The sequence below is a fragment of the Carassius gibelio genome, chromosome A19, assembly GCF_023724105.1.
Source record: "Carassius gibelio isolate Cgi1373 ecotype wild population from Czech Republic chromosome A19, carGib1.2-hapl.c, whole genome shotgun sequence".
In the NCBI taxonomy this organism is placed as follows: Eukaryota; Metazoa; Chordata; class Actinopteri; order Cypriniformes; family Cyprinidae; genus Carassius; species Carassius gibelio.
In genome coordinates this window covers 5,260,629-5,282,976 of record NC_068389.1, presented here as the reverse complement: position 1 = coordinate 5,282,976, position 22,348 = coordinate 5,260,629, and the positions used below count along the sequence as shown (strand labels likewise).

The window sequence follows — 22,348 nt, the reverse complement described above, 5'->3', positions numbered from 1 at the left end:
TTAAATAAATTAACTTTTAATATGAAATTGTATATAAAGTTGTTTTAAAGTTTAATAAAAGCCCAATGTAATAAGTATGCAAAAAAAAATACAATTCCTAAATTCCTATAAAATAATTAATTCCTAAACACTAATAGACCATTATTTTTCATCTTAATTTAAATGGTATTGACAACATATTTGTCAAGTTGTCAGACATAACTGAATGCATATCCAATTTATCTGTTATAATATTATGCATATAATAAAATGTCCATAAAGACTCATATTTTACTTGAAAAGAGACATATCCATTGGATAACTATTCCATCTACGCAAGCCATTGTGCTTGGACGGCGACGATCGCCTCAAGTTAAACTGCATTCTTTCAGTTTCCTTCTGTGTCGCTGTAACATGACTACCAGTCAAATAGGATGACCAAATAATGAAATTTCTTGGTTATTTTGCAATATTAAACCTGTAACATTGTTATATTAAAATGTGTTTTGTATAAAAATGTGTTACTTTTGAATAAATTTTATATCTAATATTTTTCCAGTTAAAATCGCTATGTAACTCAAACACAGTCAGTCTGCAGAGAATGAGTTGGTGCTTGCTAATAAACTGATAGCTGTGATTATTTTTCTATTCAAGTCAACCCTCAAGGGGCTGGACAACACAGAAGAAACCATCATTCAATGTATAATCACTGTTCACTTAATATCACTAGAACACTTTCAAGACATAAACAAGGCCATGAAACATGCTTGCCTTGCTGTCTTGACTGCTTTATAATGCATGTGAAATTACACACGATTACACACTGATGCCTATGATATATGAATTGAGGAATGCAAGCTAAAGGCTGATCTAGTGTACTTCCTTAACATAGATAAAACAGACAGCTAATGCTTGACCTTTAACCCTCTGATATACTAATAGAGTTAAAGAGTAGACCACAATCAAATGTCTACAATCCTTTTTTCACAGGGCAGTTGTCACTTTTTCTATGGCTTATATTTACGGTTGTAGAATTTTTGAAATATCTAACTTAATTATGAAGTTGGAGAGAGAGGAGAAGTTGGATTATTTATTGTCAAGGATCTGATATAAAAATGATATCTGTACATTGGAACAACAATTACAAATTTAATTAAATTAAATTTATGCATTTAGCAGACACTTTTATCCAAAGTGACTTACAGTGCATTCAGGCTATCAATTTCTACCTAGCAGTTAAACTTGTTAAAATACTTTTGCTATGGTGCATAATTTGCAGATATTTTGATATTTGCATCATGTAGTCATGCCCATATTACTTCATCTTTTCTGATTAAGTGAACTTGCTCTTTATAGGAGACTTGTAGGAAGCTAAAATGTCATAGCTGCTTCAAGCAATGCTTTTTATATCATGTTTGTTTTTGTTAACAGATTTTATTAACAGATTTGGGTTTGGTATATGTTGTACATCATTTACACACATGAGCATTAACCCTTAGCACCCCTCGCCAAACATTTAATCGCTGAACTGCTGCAATATGTAGAACAATCAACATAGTGAAGTATTGCCAGATATCACTTTGAAAGGAGATTTCAGTTTGAAAGTGTCACAAACTATGCTAGAAGCGACGTTATAGCAATGTTTTGACACTGGCATGTTTTTCCAATAAGCCTTCATTACTTAAGTCAGTAAGTAACCACCCAAACACCCTTAAAAGCCACATACACTAAACACTTTAACTTCCCCATTGCTACACACTGGCAACCATCCAGAGAACCACAGCACCATGGAAGCTTGTTTGCATGGCCAAGCATCTCTCACATTTTTTTTTTATTTTTACTAGTGATAACTTTTGTCAAATACCACCAATTTCTTAAGTCTAAAGTCATTCTGCTGATGGACATTTGTAGATGAGTGCAAAAGTGTATTTCATCTTTACGTGAAAATATAGATTTGATTTACTTTGACATTTCCCTCCTACACTGCTAAATTAAGTTAATATTTGCCCCCTCAATTAATCTCTCTGACATTTTGTCACATCGTTTTTAATTAAAGCCAGATAAAAGCAAATAATTGGACACTGCATCGTGCATGTTTTGACATGGCCTCATTTCTTTGAAGCAGTTTTCTGTCCTGAGGTGACTCTTTCTGTGTCAATCTCTCTTTCAGGAGCAGTACATATTCATCCATGATGCCATACTAGAGGCCTGTCTGTGCGGAGAGACCGCCATCCCCATCGGCGAGTTTGCGCTTACCTTTAAGGACATGTTGAGTGTGGATTCTCAGACCAACACCTCTCAACTGCGTGAAGAGTTTCAGGTGAGCCAGAGTTAGGAGTGAATGTGCTGAGGACAAAAGACTCAGAAAAGACTAACCTTACTTTCTTTGCTGGCCATAGACTTGTTGAGTCTGAAGAGGTTAGAGGTTGTGATTTTTAGGATGTCACTCACCAGTTTAGATTGCAACAGCATAACTCTACATAGACTGTATTTAATGGGCAGTTGGTTGCAATTCAATTCAATTCAACTCAAGTTAATTTGTATAGCGTTATTTACAATACAAATCGTTACAAAGCAACTTTACAGAAAAATATGTTTCTACAATATTTAGTAATAGCTTATAACTGTTGACTGTCAGTTTGTGCACGTATGACAGGATTTGTGGAAAATTAATAAAAGACGTAGTCAGCCAGACGATTAACATTATTAATATTATTAATAATTAATAATTATTATATGATGCAGTCACACTTGTAGCAATATTTGTTAGTTCTGTTTGTTAATTCAGGGTTAGCATCATCTGAGGTCTTCAGAGGGTCAGCATCCTCTCTTCTCAGGTGTTCTGGATCCAGAATGGAGCTTGTGCAAATCCTAGTTACAAAACATAGAAACAAATAGAGACATCATTAGCATAGCTGCTGATCCAACAAAATAAAATTAGTTAGTTTAACCCAAGCTAAAGAATAAGAATGCGTGTTTGATCAGATGCAACTACACTCACAATTTAAGAGATACATAATTTGAAAGAGATGCGTTTTTAATCTAGATTTAAACAGAGAGAGTGTGTCTGAACCCCGAACATTATCAGGAAGGCTATTCCAGAGTTTGGGAGCCAAATGTGAGAAAGCTCTACCTCCTTTAGTGGACTTTGCTATCCTAGGAACTACCAAAAGTCCAGCGTTTTGTGACATTAGGGTGCGTGATGGGTTGTAGCGTTGTAGAAGGCTAGTTAGGTACGCAGGAGCTAAACCATTTAGGGCCTTATAGGTAAGTAATGATAATTTGTAACTGATACAGAACTTAATAGGTAGCCAGTGCAGAGACTGTAAAATTGGGGTAATATGATCATATTTACTTGACCTCATAAGGACTCTAGCTGCTGCATTTTGGACTACCTGTAGCTTGTTTATTGACGAAGCAGAACAACCACCTAGAAGTGCATTACAATAGTCCAGTCTAGAGGTCATGAATGCATGAACTAGCTTTTCTGCATCAGAAACAGATAACATGTTTCGTAGCTTGGCAATGTTTCTAAGATAGAAGAATGCAGTTTTTGTAACATGGGAAATATGATTTTCAAAAGACAAATTGCTGTCTAATATAACACCCAGATTTCTGACTGTAGAGGAAGTAACATCTGTCTAGTTGCAGATTGAAATCTACAAGATTCTGTGTAGTGTTTTTTGGTCCAATAATTAATATATCTGTCTTATCCGAATTTAATTGGAGAAAATTATTGGTCATCCAATCTTTTACATTTTTAACTCACTCTGTTAGATAATTGAGAAGTTGAATCTGGTCTTGTTGAGATATATAGCTGATTTTCATCAGCATAACAGTGGAAGCTAATTCTGTATTTTCTAATAATATTACCTAGGGGCAACATGTATATCGAAAATAGAAGGGAACCTAGGACAGATCCTTGTGGCACTCCATATTTCACTGATGATAAATGAGATGACTCCCCATTTAAGTAATGTTTGCAGTTGTCTTGGACCTTGACATGTTTTTAATCATTCAGCGTTAGTTAATATACTCTACCGGTCAAAAGTTTGGAATATAATAATAATAATAATAATAATAATAATAATAATAATAATAATAATAATAAGCTTTTGAAATGAGTGTTTGTCTCATCAGGGCTGCATTTTATTTATTTATTTATTTTTTACCAAAAATATTGTCATTTTTATGTATTATAATGTGATTTATTCCTGTGATCAAAGCTAATTATCAGCATAATTACTCCAGTTTTCATTATCATGTGATTCTTCATAAATCATTCTAATATGCTGCTTTATTACCAATGCTGGAAACAGTTGTGCTCCTTCATATTTTTGTGGAAACTGTGATACACAACTATTCAAACGTTGGGGGTGAGAAATTAATACTTTCATTCAGCAATCATGCATTTAATTACAAAAGTGTTTTTATTTTGAATTAATATGAATAAAATATTACAATTTTCTGTTCATCAAAGAATCATGAAAAAAATATATATAATGGTTTCCACAAACTATTAAGCAGCAAAAACGGATATAAAACTAATATTTGAGCAACAAATAGGTATATAGATTTCTGAAGGATCATGTGTCACTGATACTGAAAATCCAGCTTCTGATCACAGGAATAAAATGCATTTTGAAATATATTCAAATATAAACCAGTTATTTTATGTATGTATAAATATTTCACATTATTGCTATTTTTACTGTATGTGGTCAACCATAGAAGTCAACTATGTGTAAATATATGGCAAGTAGCTGCATGAATGAAATTCACTCTTGTTCTCTTTTCCAGTAAATATAAGAATGGATCCTTTGTGTGACCCATGAGCTGAGACAACCATTAACATGCCTATTGCATATTACTGCTTGAGCTAGTTAATATCCAGCAATATTACTGCTGATTACAGTCTAATTACAGCCCAATTTAATGTTGTGGACACTGCTAATGCACTGCGGATGTGATATGTTTGAGTACATTGACTGCATCCCATTGCTTAGATGCAGGAAGACACTGTGTGCTGAGATTGGTCCAAGTGGGAAGTACTGCTGAAACACACTGACAAAAACCAGTTACCTAAGTGATCTCAGCAAGCAAAACACCCAAGACATAGTATATGAAAACTTTTGGCCATATAAGGAGACCAAACATAATATATGCATTCATTTAAGAGAAAAATTAGCTGGAACTGTGAGACGTATGGTGTGTAATTAGAGTTGTCTTTAGGAAAATTAGGAGCACTGATTAAAGCCAGATATTAAAACCTCATGCATTTTTATTTATTATTATTTTTATTTATTTTTTACTATGAGCTGAAAGAGAAGACTGTAAAAAGTGTTCTACAGTTGTTACTCTGAAGAGATCTGAACCTGATTTTAATTATTTTTATTAGTATTAATTTATTTAGGTTTATTCACTGATGTTAAATACTATTTTGTAATAAAGCAATAAAGATAAAAAATATACAAAATAAAATAAATATAATGTAATAAGGATTAAATAAAATTAGGGCTGCTCCAATCACGATCGGCCAATCGTCAATGCGCATCTCGTCAGTAAATCCGGTTCTCTAATCAGCGGTAAATTCCATCAGGTGCGTGATTTCACATCGAGCAGCAGTTACTACACAGAGCCGTTGTTAACTGAGAAGATGCGCAAATAAACGCTGAAAATGAACGTGGATTTGCGCATCTTCTCAGTTAACAATGGTTCTGTGTAGTAACAGCTATAATGAACAAATTCATGCATATCGGCATGGCTGTGATTCGGTCTTTCACAGCTTGCAGCCATACATAAGCTACATGTGTGTGAATACAAAAGAAACAACAATGGGTTTCTTTAAAAAATCTCTACTTCCGCCAAAAATTTGAATCTCAGTTGGACAGTTTAACAGTTTGAGCTCAAGTCTTGATTACTAATTCAAAAACATCACTTTAGAACTTTAGTAACGAAGGAACATTGAGTTGATTCATTGAAAGCTTGCTGTGTCCATGTATTAAAAGCTCACTGTATTATATGTAGAGTATTATGAGAGAGATGGACTGATCAAGTGTGATTACCTGCATCTGATTCAGCATTCATTCTTCAGCTCAGTCTCAGATTCACAAGAAAACATTTGTTTGAATGTCCGCTGAGGAAGGCCATATCTTTTCTGTACTGTCCTTTCATCTGTTAGAGTGCCTCTATTATGGGTTTTTGAAAATGACCTTTCATGCAGTGTGTAACACAGCTCTAAGTGAATGAAAACATCCTTCAAAGTTTTAAATCTGAAAGTGCAGTGTTTATAAAGTTATTGTCTCTCAAAAGGAAGAGTCGACTGAATCATTGAAACAAGTCGTTTTTAAAGCGAATCCCAAACAATTTCTGTTGATGTCAACATGAAACATTAGTATATTGCCTCCCCACTTTTTGGTCTTTTGGCGTTGGTCTGAATGAAAATGCTAATTCATTATTTTAAACTAGGTGCCACTTTAAGTACGGTGAAATAGTGGTTTCCCTGGTAACGCTGTACACAAAACAGAACTGTGCTTACAAATGCTGCTGTATCAGGCATTACATGATGAAATGAATATGAGACAAATCAACCAATCACTGCAGATTAGCATCTTACCCAGGTCAAAATAAATGCCTATTAATAAGACAATGACAAAACCAGAATATGAACCTTTCATTACCAATAATAGGGGCACTTTAAGCGTGATTTCTGATGACAGTGCAACACTGCTTTTGTTGTCAGTGACTTACAAGGTGTTGTATACGCATTAATCGACTCGAAAGGGTTAAAAAAAAGCTTCCTTGTTTACAACCCTGTTTCAGTTTCTCTCAATATAAAAGTCTTTACTGCTGACTTTTGCCTTCTAATGGCATAACAATGCAACTAAAATCACCATCACGAACACACACAATGCCGTTTCTCAATACTAAATACTATAATTAAATAGTACTATTATTATTATTTTATTATTATCATTGAATAATATTTAATCAACAACAACAATAATCATCCTAAAAGTTGCTAGGAAATTCTGTCAAAAAGTACAAAGGCAGCACTCTGATAAACAGCATTAAAGTCATATTATGTAATTAGAGTATAAAAATAACACTTAATTTTAAATATGAAGAAATACTATAATAATAAAATAAATAGTACTAAAATAACACTGATGTAGAGACCAGAGTATCATAGAGGCTTGGGTTTGTGTGAGCTGTATTCATTTTATGATATTTCCATTGGGGCCTTATGCAAATCATGTCATTTAGTTTCATCCAGGTTAAGTGCTGCATACTAACTCAAAATGTGATGAAGTCAACCAGATGTGGAGTCCATTTTCATTCATTTACCTTGCAGTTCCACTCATGTGTGTGTGTGTTTTTAACATTAAGCTATTACTGGCTTCATGCCTGCTGCTCTGAGACTGTTTCCCTGTCTCTGTCCTCCTCAGAGCCGATGTAATCTTAATGATCATCATTTTAATGTCCCATTTGTGCTGTCAGAACCAATCAAGATTGAAGCACTTTAACCATCAAGTGGAATAATCTGCATAATTATCACTCGGATTCATTCACCTCAGGGCTCATAGCAGAAGTATTCGTATGTGAACAGTGTGCATTTATTTTCAGCCATTAAGCTCTGTAGACATTATTTGCCTGAGACAGAATCATCAACTTCAAATGCTTTTCTCTGCATCCATCTACAGTTGAGAGCATACCTTTACATGCATCTTACAGAATCTGCAGAATGCTAATAATTAAAAAAGATTTAATTGTGCAGTTGTTTTTTACTGCCCTGAAAAAGCTATTTCATACAACAGATGTTTACATACAGTGTACAAGACAAAATGGTAATTAATTATTGGTTCATTTATGATTAATTTATGGTGACACTTTATAGTTTAGGGACCAATTCACACTATTAACTAGTTGCTTAGCATGCACATTGCTAGCATACTGACTGTTTATTAGTACTTATAAAGCACATCTTAATGTCTTATTCTGCATGACCATATTTTAGATCCCATAACACTCCCCATACATAAACTTAAAGGGTAAGTTCACCCAGAAATGAAAATTAGGCTGCGTTTTACTCACCTCCGAGGAATCCTAGGTGTATATGATTCCTTCTTTCAGATGAATTCAATCGGAGTTATATAAAAAAAAAAAAAAATTGTGACACTTTCAAGCTGTTTCATGGCACCCAACAGGTGTTGTATACAAAATAAAAAGCGCCCTTCCATAAAAAAAAAAAAAAAAAAGTAAGTTTCTACAGCTCAACAGCTCCGGGGGATGAACAAAGGCCTCCTGTAGCGACTCGATGTGTTTTTCTAAGAAAATATCCATATTCAAAACATAATAATCACTTTACTCCAGCTTGCGCTCACTGTTGTAAACTAATCAGGCCTACAGGAGGCCTTTGTTCACCCCCCAGAGCTGTGTGAGACCCTTTTTTTATTTATTTTATGGAAAGGCACTTTTTATTTGACGTCATTTGGACTGAAGGGATGCAACCCCCGCTGGGTGCCATGAAACAGCTTGAAATATCAAAGATAAAACTAGATTTGTCTGAAAGAAGAAAGTCATACATACCTAAGATGCTTAGAGGGTGAGAAAATCAAAGACTAATTTTCATTTTTGGGTAAACTAATCCTTTAACAACTTCCTTGCTAACTATTAATAAAAAGCAAATTAGGATTTTTTTAATGTGACCGAATTTACAGAAATTAAAAATCCAACAGTTAACATGCTTGATTCTTATACAGTGTGTTGTTAACTGAATGATCAGTGCTGCTGTTAATACATTTCTAGAAAATATACTAAAATTACTAAAACGAAAAAGTGAATAAAATAAATGAAAGCTAAATAGAAATGAGGAAAAATAATGACAAAAGCACACTAAAAACACACGAAACATAAGCAAAATAATAAATAAACTAATAAATAAATACAACAGAACATTTTAAAAATGTAAAAATACTATAATGTATACAAATTATACTATAATAATAATAATAATAATAATAATAATAATAATAATAATTGGATCAACAAATGTTGTCATGTTATTTTTGATAATGTCTGCAGCAGTTGTGATGCCAGAACCATGGGTTCACAATGGGGTTTTTCAGCTTATGAGTAAAGTAAGGTCTGTGGTAAATATAAATTGGCAATTATTGGACATTTTGCTTTATAATGTAAATTACACTCAATTTTGAAGCAGTTATGTTTATTAAAAACTTGTTTTCTTGGTTTTCCCAAGTTTGTCTTGAGCAGTTAAGCTGCCTATTGCTATGCAAAATAACTATCATCTTGTGCTTTATATTTTATTGGCTGAAGGACTGCAGAAGTCTTGAAAATTCTCTTTCATGGCTTTATTCACCTCTTCCATCTTTCTCTGTCGGTTATTCTTGCCTCTAGCCATTGCCTGAATAGTTTTACCTCCTCATCCTCTCACTGTCTACTTAGTTATATCTTTCCCCGTCCTCGGAGTGCTTTCAGACACCCTGTGATCCCTTGTCTTTTCCCTGTGTCTGACTTCTGTCTCTTCAGACTCTAAACTCTGTGACCCCTCACCTGGACGTGGAGGAGTGCAGCGTCTCTCTGCTGCCCCGTAACCGTGAGAAGAACCGGAGCATGGACGTGCTGCCGCCTGACCGCGCGCTGGCTTTTCTCGTCTCCACCGAGGGCGACGGCAACAACTACATAAACGCAGCACTGATGGACAGCTTCCTGCAGCCGGCTGCGTTCGTGGTGACCCCTCACCCCCTGCCCACCACCACCGCTGACTTCTGGAGACTGGTGTTTGACTACGGCTGTACCTCCATCGTCATGCTCAACCAGCTCAACCAGTCCAACTCAGCCTGGGTAAGAAACTTTATCCATATAAAAGCATAATTTTCCGGCAAAGCATTATGAAATATTTCACTTATGTTGTGCAGTGTAGATGCTGTTAGATCCTACGCTGTTGGCTGCTTTAAGTTTCTCTCCATTAGACTGTGCCTCATTTACAAAAAAAAAATTAAATAAATAAATAAATAAAATCTGCAGTCAAATGATCCGAACAAACATATAATCCTCAAACATGATCCAGAACACCACTGAAATAAACCATGCACTTGTTCCTGATGCTGAAGGCTATACAGAGACACAAACAAACAGTTTTAATTGGATGTGTCAAAGTGAAGCGCTCTTTTGCTCTTCCATTTGTCCTGTTGTGATGTGACATACATTCATACTCAGAATCCATGATCTGCATGTAACCCATCCAAAGTGCACACACACACACACACACACACACACGCACACACACAGCAGTGAACACACACACACACACACCCGGAGCAGTGGGCATCGTTTATGCAGTTGGGGGCTCAGTGCCTTGCTCAGTCGTGGTATTGCCGGCCCGAGTCTCGAACCCACAACCCTAAGGTTAGGAGCCAAACTCTCTAACCATTAGGCCACGACTTCCACTTACGATTATTCATTTATCACAAAATAATAACTAAAGGCAGTAACAATCTGAACAATATTCTGGAAACAGTTTACAATAAGGTGTCATTAATTAACATTAGTTCACTTCTTTAGTTAACATGAACTAAGACTAAACAATAGCCTACTTCTACAGCATTTATTACTCTTAGTTAATATTAATTTCAACATGTACTAATGCATTATTAAAATCAAAAGTTGTTTGTTAACATTAGTTATGCACTTGAAGAAGAGTTGTTTACTTACTTTATAATTAGTCAATAACGTCCTAATTTTCTTCATTCAGACCGAGAGCTCGCACAAAAACAAGAGGCCGGATTTTTCACACGAACCAATCACATCCAACCTTAACCGATCGTATGCAATCATAGCGCGACGGAGCCATTGCCTCATCTCACGTGACTTTCCCCCATTCATCTCAATGAGCCTCCAGAAAAGTCACAGCACACTTTGGGGTCTCTGTAGAAAGTCAGCCTCCGCTGTAATTTTACCTGCAGGATATATATATATATATATATATATATATATATATATATATATATATATATATATATATATATATATATATATATATATATATATATATATATATATATATATATAATAATGAACTAGGTTTCATTGCCAGATGTGTTTCCACAAATGAAAGTTGTCCAGGTTATAATAAAAAATTTTGAGATTTAGAGCAAAGTGTAATGTCTTCTTGAAGGAATAAAAGTCTGGTTGTGGCCAGAGAAGACTGGTGTGAAGATAACCCCCCACAGAGCCCATAATTCTCACTATGGGTGAAAAGCAAACACACAACGTGCTTTTCATTTAAGACTCCCCACATTGATAATGTGTTTGTCTTGTCTAAATTGGCAATGAAATGAACAAACTAATTTTTTCCGCTCCTCTCCCCCTGTAGGCAAGTACTGTGACCTGTGCTCCATGATAAAGCTTTTCTGCTGCACATTATTCCACTGAATGCAAAATTAACTGATAGAAAAGTGTGTGTTTGTGTGTGTTTGTGTTTTTGCGTGTGTGTGTGTGTGTGTGTGTGTGTGTTTGTGTGTGTGTGTGTGTGCCTTTGCATGAGCGAGGCAATCTGCAGAAGATTATTTACTGTAATAGTTATTTCTGCTTCCTGTCTCCCCTCTGATGTGTGAGTGTTTTTCCAGACATTATCACACTCAGTTAGTTATCTAACATTCGAGAACTATTTCTGTTCTCTTTCTGCTACAGTCACTCTCTTCTGATCTGTCTGATTGTGTTTGGATGAATATGTATCTTCTTCTGCATCATGTCATCATGTCATTAATACGCATCACTGTGACAAGGATATAACAGTTTCTACTGTATCTCATCTTTATCAAAACCTTTGTATCTCTCACTGGAAATACATGACTGGAGCTGCTTCACTCCAGCTCGTTTCTAATAACACCGTGCTGGATTAGATCTGTCTGCAACTGGCGTGAGCCAAAATTAATCGACACATTGAGCACGTGGTAATCTGGTGGGAGACTGAACTAGAAAATGCAGCCGATATAGAGAAATGAGCCATTATTATTTATGTAGGTGGGCCGCGATTGGATTTTCAGTGCTGATTAGCCTATCTCTGGCGTTTCCTTGACTCCATTATCCTTTTCACTGTCTATCTTCACCCTTCACCTAATTGCAAGTGTGACCCCCAACATTCTAGGGTCACACTTTATTTTAAGGTCCAATTCTCACTATTAACCATTAACTCACTATTAACTGTTAATGGTTAATCTCACTATTAACCATTAACTATGACTTTTGCCTCAATTAACTCCTTATTTGCTGCTGATTAATAGATTATAAGGTAGTTGTTAAGTTTAGGGTATTGGGTAGGATTATGGATGTCATGCATTATATGTACTTTATAAGCACTAATAAACAGCCAATATGTTAATAATAGACTATTATAATAGATTATTATAATTAATAATAAGCAACTAGTTATTAGTGTGAATTGGACCCTATACTAAAGTGTTACCCATTCTAGATAAGTAGATTTATTATTATTATTAGCATTTTTTGTGTGAATATTATTTAATCCTTATTTGTCACTGATGGTCGCTGTTCCTTCATTAAACAATACATATGATCTATGCTTTGTACAGGAGTGTATTAAAATAACACTTAGCATCTGTAATTGTGTGCTTCTCTCTGTCAGCCCTGTCTTCAGTACTGGCCTGAGACGGGCATGCAGCAGTTTGGACCCATGACAGTGGAGCTGCTCTCCAGATCCACCGATGACAACATCATCACTCGCCTGTTCAGGGTGACCAACATCACACGGGTGAGTCTATAGGGCCAAATGAGTCATCTTCAGATATATGTTATCCCCTGGACGTTCCTTCCAATCATGAGCCGTTTTCACCCAGTGTTAGCACTGACATTTATTATAGTAGCTCATTAAAATCAGACCTCATTAGAAGAATGACCCGTCTTCCACGTACCTCTTTTTTTTTTTAAGGACTGGAGATTCTCTGAGTTCCAGGCCACTCCGGGAAAGGTTAATTAACTGAAGCTAATGGCTAAATGATCTTTTCGGAGTCTTTTAGAAACTGAATTCAATAACGTTTAAATTAAAGCAAAGGTATAAAGTGTGGTCAGTCATTAAATGTCATAAACTAGCACTGGTGGCACTGCGCTGCTGGAATGAGACCTGTTTATTTCTCACTTTACGTGCATGTTTGAGAGAGATAAAATTGTACGTATTGTGTCAGTATCTCTGCACTTTCTCACACCTCTAGCTGACCTCAGTCATCCCTGATGGCTTCATTGTCAGCATCCGTCTCTTTGAAATCTTGTCCCAAGTGTTGCACCTCTCATTGCTAGCCCCCTTTAGCACTCTTGTCAGGCAGGCTGTCAACCTTTAGCCACATTCCCATCCGTGCCTGTGTCAGTTTGGCTAGCCCCTGTCAGTCCCTACGTCCCCAAGCCGGGCAAACACTCCATGTCATTGTCAGAAAAGTGTCCCGTACTGCCTCTTCACAGGACCCCGGAGAGAGCCACTCGTGTTGAGACGGTGAGTCTCGCTTCCCAAAAAAGGAACGAGGTGTAGAGTGTTATTGATAGATCACGTTGCTAAATAGTGCCAACCCTAGATAAAGAAAATGACAGAACAATGCTTTTAAGATTAGTTACATAGTAATTCAGGTGCTAATCAATGCTCAGATGATCCAGTCGATGAGTTGCAGATGAGCTGAATCTTGTGTGCTGTTTTTGAAATGAGTGTTTGATTTTCAGTAGATATTCCATGAATAGGTTGTAATATAGATCACAAAACATTTAGTGAAAGTACGTGCTTCAGCTTCAGATTGAACGTATGCTGACTGGAAAACCATGCACATGGTGACATTTCTGTGAAATTAAATTACAGTGCTTCTTGCACATTACATGACACTTTCAACGGAACATACTGCTAAAAGTGTGTTCAGTTTTATCCAAAACATATGAAAGTGGATCTGGAAATTAGTGAGTGGCACTAAAAGGTATTACATATTATACTAGGTCCTTAACTACTTATGTACTTGAATTAAATTAATAATTTGATACAGTGCAATTAAAGTGTACATATTAAATTTTTTTACATTGTACTTATATTTAAAAACACTTTCCTGTAATAGCATCTGTTATCAATTTCTGTATTAACTATAATTACAAATTCAACCATACCCCTAAACCTTAACCCTCCATAAACCTAACCATACCACCGAACCTGTCGCTAAACTTACCCATATCTCGCCTCAATAGCACCAGATTATTTGCAAATTCAATATAAATACAAAAGATACTTTGCACCAACATTTTTATATATTTATTTTATTTATTTATTTATTTTTGATGCAAGTAAGTAGCACTGAAAAAGTAGTAGTGGGATGGATAGCACTTTATGTTACAGTCTTACATGTATATACACATGTTTTCCTGTAGCTCAAGTGGTAGAGCATTGCGTTAGCAAGCAAGCAAGTGCGAGGTTGGGGGTTCCCCAGGAACACTTGTTAGCCTGAATGCACTGTAAGTCCCTTTGGATAAAAGCGTCTGCTGAATGCATAAATTTAATTTTTATATACTATGTATTCATTATAGTAATTACAAAAACTAGGCAATAACCAAAGTGTCTCTTGAAAACACCTGCAAAATTATTTGACCTTCTGTTGTACTTCTGTTTTATTAGTGTTTTCTCTCTGTCTTTATCATTCAGCTGCAGGAAGGTCATCTGGTAGTGCGACATTTCCAGTTCCTGCGCTGGTCGGCTTATCGCGAAATCCCCGACTCGAAGAAGGCCTTTCTCAACCTGCTGGCACAAGTGCAGAAGTGGCAGAGGGAGTGCGGTGACGGTCGCACTGTAGTGCACTGCCTGTAAGTTCCACACGGCTCCACTTCCACATGCTAATTGGAGACCAATTACACTTCATTGTGTTGATTATACAATCCGGGTCTCTTTTGCTCCTGCGCTCCAGCAATTGCCGTGTCCACCCAACTGTGAAAACCTGCTTAAAGCTCTTAATCTCCAGCCGTTTTTCATGTCTTCATTTTCCTCAGTATTTGACATCTTACAGCTCTAGCCTTGGAATTTGTACCTGCCACCTACACTTGCGTATAGTTTAATATGTCTATCCACTATTAATGAAACCGTGGTATGATGCAGCACGTCAGCTTCAAAGCTATGCTGGGGTCCCTTCCTCTATCAGTAGCCCAGGGGAAATGATCTTAACTCAGTAGGATGTGACATTTTTATTGCATGTCTTTTCCCTAGAGCCCACTGGTACTTTCCATTCCTTCATGCTCAAAAGTGTTGCAGATGTCTGGCAGAATGTGGTGGCACAAATATGCCTCTTTCACAACTATCCCCTCCAGACATCTCTAATACAATAATCCACACAAGCTTTGAGAGTGTGCCGCTCAGATCCCGCTCCTTCATGTGTTACAAGCTGCTGCTTTTCTTGAAGATGCTAACGGATTGACATATTGTTGTCTGTAAGGAATGGCGGCGGACGCAGTGGCACTTTCTGTGCTTGCACCATGATAATGGAGATGGTGCACCATCACAACATGGTGGACGTGTTCTACGCCGTCAAGACTCTCCGCAACTCCAAGCCCAACATGGTGGAGTCTATGGTTGGTGTGCTTACTTATGTCAAGTAATAATTAGTTCTGTTTGCCTAGGTGTTTGCTTGTGACCCATTAAATATAACTATATAAAATAATAATAATAATAATAATTTTGCACTTTTTTATAATAAACGAAATAATAAAGTGTAATAATACTATTATAATTTAAAATAATAAGGCACTGTTAAATAAAAGTGCACTTATTTTATTGTAAACTTAAAAGTAAAATGGTAACATTTATGTTTTATGTTAATTTTCATCTTTTTCAAACTTAATATCAGCAAGTTTTTATTTTGCTGTTTTGCCAATTTATATATATATATATATGTATATATATATATATATATATATATATATATATATATATATATATATATATATATATATATATATATATATATATATATTTGTGAAGAACAGTGAATACATTTTTTGTTCTAATTCTAATAGGGAAGTAAACATTTAGAACTATTTGCAAATAATATTTTCAAAAATGCACACATTCAATCTTATTTGTATGCCCAATATGTAAAAAACACAAAATGTCTCATCACATTCACTTCCCAGGGGGCAATTGATATTGAAAAGACATCAGTTTGATGTCAAAAAACGACTAAAAAAACAAGTCAAATATCCAAATTGAAGTGAGGTCAAAAACTTGACGTGATGTTGATTTGATATAAATTTAATATCTAACATATTAGCTTACATAAACATCAAACCAATTTCAGCATGGGATTTATTTCCTATTTTCACCCAATTACCAAAAAAGAAGAAATTGCCATCAAAATTGAATTTAAAATCATCTTGATGAAGTCTTGACTAATATTTGACATCAAATTGATATCAAGGTGTCAGCTGGATTTAAAACGGTTTAATTTGCGGAAGAAGAAAAAAGTCAAGTTGTTTGCATTATGGGATATTACTGTCAGTTGTTTCTATTTTCAGTTGTTATGAAAAATAAGTTGTAAAAGGACATATGATGTTTCTAAAAATAACATTATTTTGTGTATTTGGTGTAATTAAATGTGTTTATGCAGCTTAAGGTTAAAAAACACATTATGTTCCACATACTGTACTGTACTGTATTTATCCTACTGTAAGGGTAGGTTTAGGGTTGGGGTAGGTCAGTGGTTCTCAGTTCCAGTCCTTGCGCCCCGTGCTCTGCACATTTTGTATGTTTCTCTTATCGCTTCAGACGTTTGTTCTTTTATTTATTTACATTTGTTCTTTGCATTTATTTACAAGGTACAGTATAGACGGTTTCATCGGGCGCACGCGCCTGGACCTAAGTTAACTTCCGGTCTGTGTTGTGTATATCGGTCTGGCTGCGGTGCCTTCTACAAACGCAGTTAAAGGCAAGGTGATGAGTAGACTGCAGTTGGGCTCAGGTGGTTGTGCTGCGGGGTGTGTTTCCCATACATTTGTTTATTTTTGGAGACTTGCCACAATTTTAAAACTGATCTTTTTTAAAAAAGCTTCATTGAATAAACATGAGTAACGTTACGTAACGTACTGCACGTTTAATAATAATAATCCCTTACATTCATATGTTTAAATATCAAAGCGAGGCACAGGTGTTTTTATATCGCTGTATTTCTGAAGGAAGACTTGCATGTTATATGCCTGATAAAGCAGCGTATGAGCGTAGCTCTGCTTCCTTTACAGCTGTTACTGGGGAAACCTCTATTTCTCGCGCTTTATGTCTATGCTTTAAAACATCTCCTGTTGGCAATTAATGAATTTGCATTTTCATTAAGTCCGCCTGATCCACGCCGTTATCAAAAAATATCTACTCTAGAGGGACTTGGCTGTTGTTATTGATTCTATTTGAAGTCTACCGGAAGTTAAGTTAGGTCCACAAAAGCGCTCATGCGCAGTAACGTTTGTTTATGTTGATGCCATTGAAACCGTCTATATGGTGTCACACTTGTCCTTGTGTGAAGACGTTGCACAGTGCAAATGCGTAAATGAATGTTCAGAAGTGAAGTAAACTTCATCAGATTCCCCCTGCTCAGGGAGTACGGAGCAATGAACACTGTGTAGAGACCATGTCAATGGGAACACAGTTCATGTACGGAGCTCACTTCTAATGAGCTGATGATCTGAATCAGGTGTGCTAACAGAGAGAGACATGCAAAATGTGCAGAGCAGTGGGTCTCAATGACTGGAATTGAGAACTGCTGGTGTATGTGTACATGTTAATAAAGAATTTTGCTTCCGAATTTCTGACAGGGTAGCACAGACCGTCAGAACACCGGCGCAATAAGGCAAAAACCAATAAAACCCATTACAAATGAAGAATGTGTTGTATCCAGTGTGGACATAATTACTGATTATAATGACTTACACTGTCTTTGTACGCTTTTCATTGTATCGCGCAGTTTAAAAAAAAGACTTCCTTGTTGCCTTTTTCTCTATCACTTTTTAGAAATCATCACTCGTTATATATCACTTGAAAACATAAAATCTTAACTACTGATTTCTAGTTGTGTCCTCTTTTGGAAGGCCAAACAAAGTAATTTTTCCCTTTCGTGACGAAACATGCAGCGTCTCCACAAAATGGTAGTGGCAGCAACAGTGAGAATATAAGTTACTCTTTCTTTCTTTGCTTGAACATTTAGGTGGCGTTATGCAAATTTTCCTACATCATTACTTACAGTAGACATGTAGGGGGTGTTTAAATAAGGAGTTTTAGGGGGGCGTGGTTGACTCTTAACATTTATAAAGAGTATCTCTTTGGGTTTGAGACTTTAGCCTTTGCAACTTTAGGGAACTTATCTATTCGCAAACAGCTTGTAACACTCTTAAAGTGTTACAATGAAAAACTCTATTATACATTTAGTATTGAAAAAAAAAAAGAGTATAATATCATGTCTAAAGCAAACTTACATAAACATTGTTATGAACCAATACAAAAATATCTGTATACTTCAAAGTTTCACATTTATATATTTAATTCAGTCGGTTACTTTTCATTCCTTTTAGATTTTTTGAAGTAAATCCTACACCAGTAATTCTTCAGTGTACATTTCTAAAAATATTCTCCAATTATTCCTATATACACATATGCTGCTCAAATGGATTCGTGCAATTATGAATAAGTAATAAGTAATCAACATGAATTTTGTCATTTATTTTAATATTCCTTTTTTCCTCAGTCTCTCCTGTTCTGCATCTTTGGTGAGAATGGATTGGAGTAATTATAATCAATTATTAAATTATGCAATCAGATTTGTATTTTCAGATTGACAATGCACAGGCCAACATGACTCACAATTTCTTCAAATGTAAAACTCTAGTAGTGCTATGAAGTTGATAGTCTATGTTGCCAGAGAAACTGATGTAGCCTTGCTGTTGTCTGCAGGAGCAGTACAGGTTCTGCTATGAGCTGGCTCTGGAGTACCTGGACTGCCTGGAAGTCAGATAACACAAGAGCTCGAGACACAATCAACACCGGCTTCAACATCTTCACCTCGCCTCCTCTGTTCACTTCGGCTTGGGCCAGTCTAGCCCACATGAATGAGCCTTTCTGTCCTCCAGTGAGAAAGCACATCTACATCAAGAGTGGGAATGCAAGGCACATTTCTCTAACCTTTAACCTCTATTGTCCTCTGTGCACTTTCTGTTTTGATCTTTCCGACCTCCTGTGCCAGATATTCCTGCCAAACATCGAGGGAATCAATGGGATTTCAACAGCTTTGAGATTATGACATATGTTGGCTTTAATCACATGACTGGCTCTCTGCCTTATACACCAAGCAGGGGAAAACACGCTGAATTTTTGCAAAACGTGCCATGGGTGATATTGTGTTTGTACATTATCTGTATTGTTAAACTCTGTACATGGGGCAATCTACTCTGCTGATGCACCCATTTTTACAAGAAAGCATTCCTGTAAGGATGTGAAGGCTGATGGAGCTTTTCTTGTCAGTTACTTAATGGTGATGTGTATAATTTTTTGACCTTCATCTGCTTTCCCAGCTTAATGTTCAGAGACCATGAGTGAGCCATTGATTCTTTGGGGCAGAACTACATTTTTGGCTGACCAGTGAGAAATTGGGGCGAGTTCAGGACTGTTGTTTGAAAATGGTGATTTTTTTTTTGCAAATCTTCCAAATTATTGGTAATGCCAGTGGAGCAAAAATTACACACTTCACCTTTGAACTTGAAAGTGTCAGTATTTTGACAAGCGAGTATATACATAGATGGTTTCTGGGTTTATTTCTTGTTTTCTTTGTGTGTGTATATATATATGTATATATAATATATATTTTGCAAAACAAACAAACAATATTGTTTCTAGATGTTGTCTTTAATGTGCCAACACATTTTTGTATGGGGTGGGGGCATGAAGAGGATCACTCATGGATCTGCATGCCTGTTTCATGTTTCATTGCAATCCATTGTGACCTGTCTGCTTTGAGTGCTGCTGCCCACTGTCATTGAGTGCAGTAAAAAAAAATAATATAATAATAATAAATAATAATAATAAAAACAGTATATACGCAACTATGTAAAATAATCAGAAATGCTACTATTACGAAATACAGTGAGGCACTCGCTATAAAGTTGCTTTTTATATTTGTATTTATTGGTTTTGTTTTCTAAAAAAAATAAAAAAATAAATGTCATATGAATTAATAAAACATTCCAATGTTGCTTTTATCTCATTGTCATTATTGTTTTTATAACATTAATTTCCCCCAATGTAAATACACGTAGGAAATTAAATAATAATAATAATAATTATTATTATTATTATTATTATTATAGAAATGATAATACATAAATAATATATAATAGCTTAATTGTAAATAAGTAGCAAATAAGTTAAAGGGGAAACATGTATTGACTTCAGATATGTTATATCAGATACAGATATATATATATATATATATATTAGGGCTGGGCAAGTTAACAGGTTATTATTGGGTTAATGCATTAATTGATTTACTGCAACAATTATTTTTTATCGCATTTATTTAGGCTAAGCATTATTTTTAACAGAAAATAATTCTGGTGGAGGTGGAGTGGCGCCCAAGATGAACAGGACTTTTACTAACTCAAGAAAGGGCACAAAGCAACCAAGTGAAGCCCTCACCATATAGGATATTAGGAAGAATGTAGAATAATAGCGTGCAAACTTACCACAGTGTGGATTTCAGAAAGTGTGCAAAGACTTCACATGCACACTTACCATAGCATGGATTTTCAAATACTGTTCTAAGTGGCACTCTGATACAGCAGCTCATAGATGGAATAGTGCGTCTCAAAACAGTATGTTTGAGAGTCTCCAACTCGATGTGTGGAAATAATGCTGGAGCGCTTGTAACGATCTGACAATAAGCAGTGTTTATTACTGTAATCCAAAAATCTAAATCCAGAACAAGTAGGGGGTCAAAACCATGAAATCAGTCAGGGACAAAACATGACTCTGTGTCATGACTCCACGACACAGAGAGAAAACCGACAGGTTTAAATATACAGGATAATGACGATCAAAGAGAAGACAGCTGAGTGCAATTAGCAGGTGTGCAATTACTGTGATGAAGGGACAAGGCTTTGTGGGAAATGTAGTGCCTGCGGTGAGGTGCCTATGGGGAAGTGAGTCACCGAAGGAAACACAGACCAGACACCGTGACATTACCCCCTCCTCTACGGAGCAGCTACCAGATGGGCGGAGGACCAGGGGGAGGGATGAAGGGCCAGGTAATAGAGGGAAACAGAGACAGGAAGTGCAAAAAACAAAAACAAGGAGACCAGGAGGGAGATAGACCGGCGGAGGACAAGGGGGAGGGACGGAGGGCCAGGTCCACAGAAGGAAAGATCAAGAGATCACAGATCAAGATCGAGGCCAGGATCCCTATGTTGTTATATTAATATCATTAATAATATTATTCGAAAATACGGAACAGCTTCCACTGTTATGCTGATGACACTCAGCTATATATCTCAACGAGACCAGATGAAACCTCTAAATTATCTAAGCTAAAAGAGTGTGTTAAAAATGTAAAAGATTGGATGACCAATAATTTTCTCCAGTTAAATTCGGATAAGACAGAGATATTAATTATTGGACCAAAAAACACTACACAGAATCTTGTAGATTTCAATCTGCAACTAGACGGATGTACTGTTACTTCTTCTACAGTCAGAAATCTGGGTGTTATATTAGACAGCAATTTGTCTTTTGAAAATCATATTTCCCATGTTACAAAAACTGTATTCTTCAATCCTAGAAACATTGCCAAGCTTCGAAACATGTTATCTGTTTCTCATGCAGAAAAGCTAGTTCATGCATTCATGACCTCTAGACTGGACTATTGTGATGCACTTTTAGGTGGTTGTCCTGCTTCTTCAATAAACAAGCTACAGGTAGTCCAAAATGCAGCAGCTAGAGTCCTTACCAGGTCAAGTAAATATGATCATATTACCCCAATTTTACAGTCTCTGCACTGGCTACCTATTAAGTTCCGTATCAGTTACAAATTATCATTACTTAACTATAAGTCCCTAAAAATGGTTTAGCTCCTGCGTACCTAACTAGCCTTCTACCACGCTACAACCCATTACGCTCCCTAAGGTCACAAAACGCTGGACTTTTGGTCGTTCCTAGGATAGCAAAGTCCACTAAAGGAGGTAGAGCTTTCTCACATTTGGCTCCCAAACTCTGGAATAGCCTTCCTGATAATGTTCGGGGTTCAGACATACTCTCTCTGTTTAAATCTAGATTAAAAACACATCTCTTTCA

At 36.1% G+C, this 22,348-nt stretch overlaps 1 protein-coding gene and 1 long non-coding RNA gene across 7 annotated transcripts in view; one reads left to right on the top strand and one right to left on the bottom strand.

Annotated features, from left to right (window-relative positions):
* Positions 1 to 20,262, top strand: part of LOC127935786 (receptor-type tyrosine-protein phosphatase U) — a 263,677-nt gene extending 243,415 nt beyond the window's left edge. For all 6 annotated transcript variants that reach the window (XM_052533964.1, XM_052533960.1, XM_052533963.1 and 3 more), the window contains 6 exons: positions 2,150 to 2,299; positions 9,529 to 9,843; positions 12,647 to 12,772; positions 14,684 to 14,841; positions 15,465 to 15,600; positions 18,962 to 20,262. In XM_052533964.1, coding sequence (XP_052389924.1) covers positions 2,150 to 2,299; positions 9,529 to 9,843; positions 12,647 to 12,772; positions 14,684 to 14,841; positions 15,465 to 15,600; positions 18,962 to 19,024 — 948 coding nt within the window. In that variant the 3' untranslated portion in view covers positions 19,025 to 20,262. The remainder of the gene's footprint in view (positions 1 to 2,149; positions 2,300 to 9,528; positions 9,844 to 12,646; positions 12,773 to 14,683; positions 14,842 to 15,464; positions 15,601 to 18,961) is intronic.
* The window catches only part of LOC127935833 (uncharacterized), a 221,460-nt gene that overhangs the window by 193,842 nt on the left and 5,270 nt on the right, over positions 1 to 22,348 (bottom strand). The window lies entirely within an intron of this gene.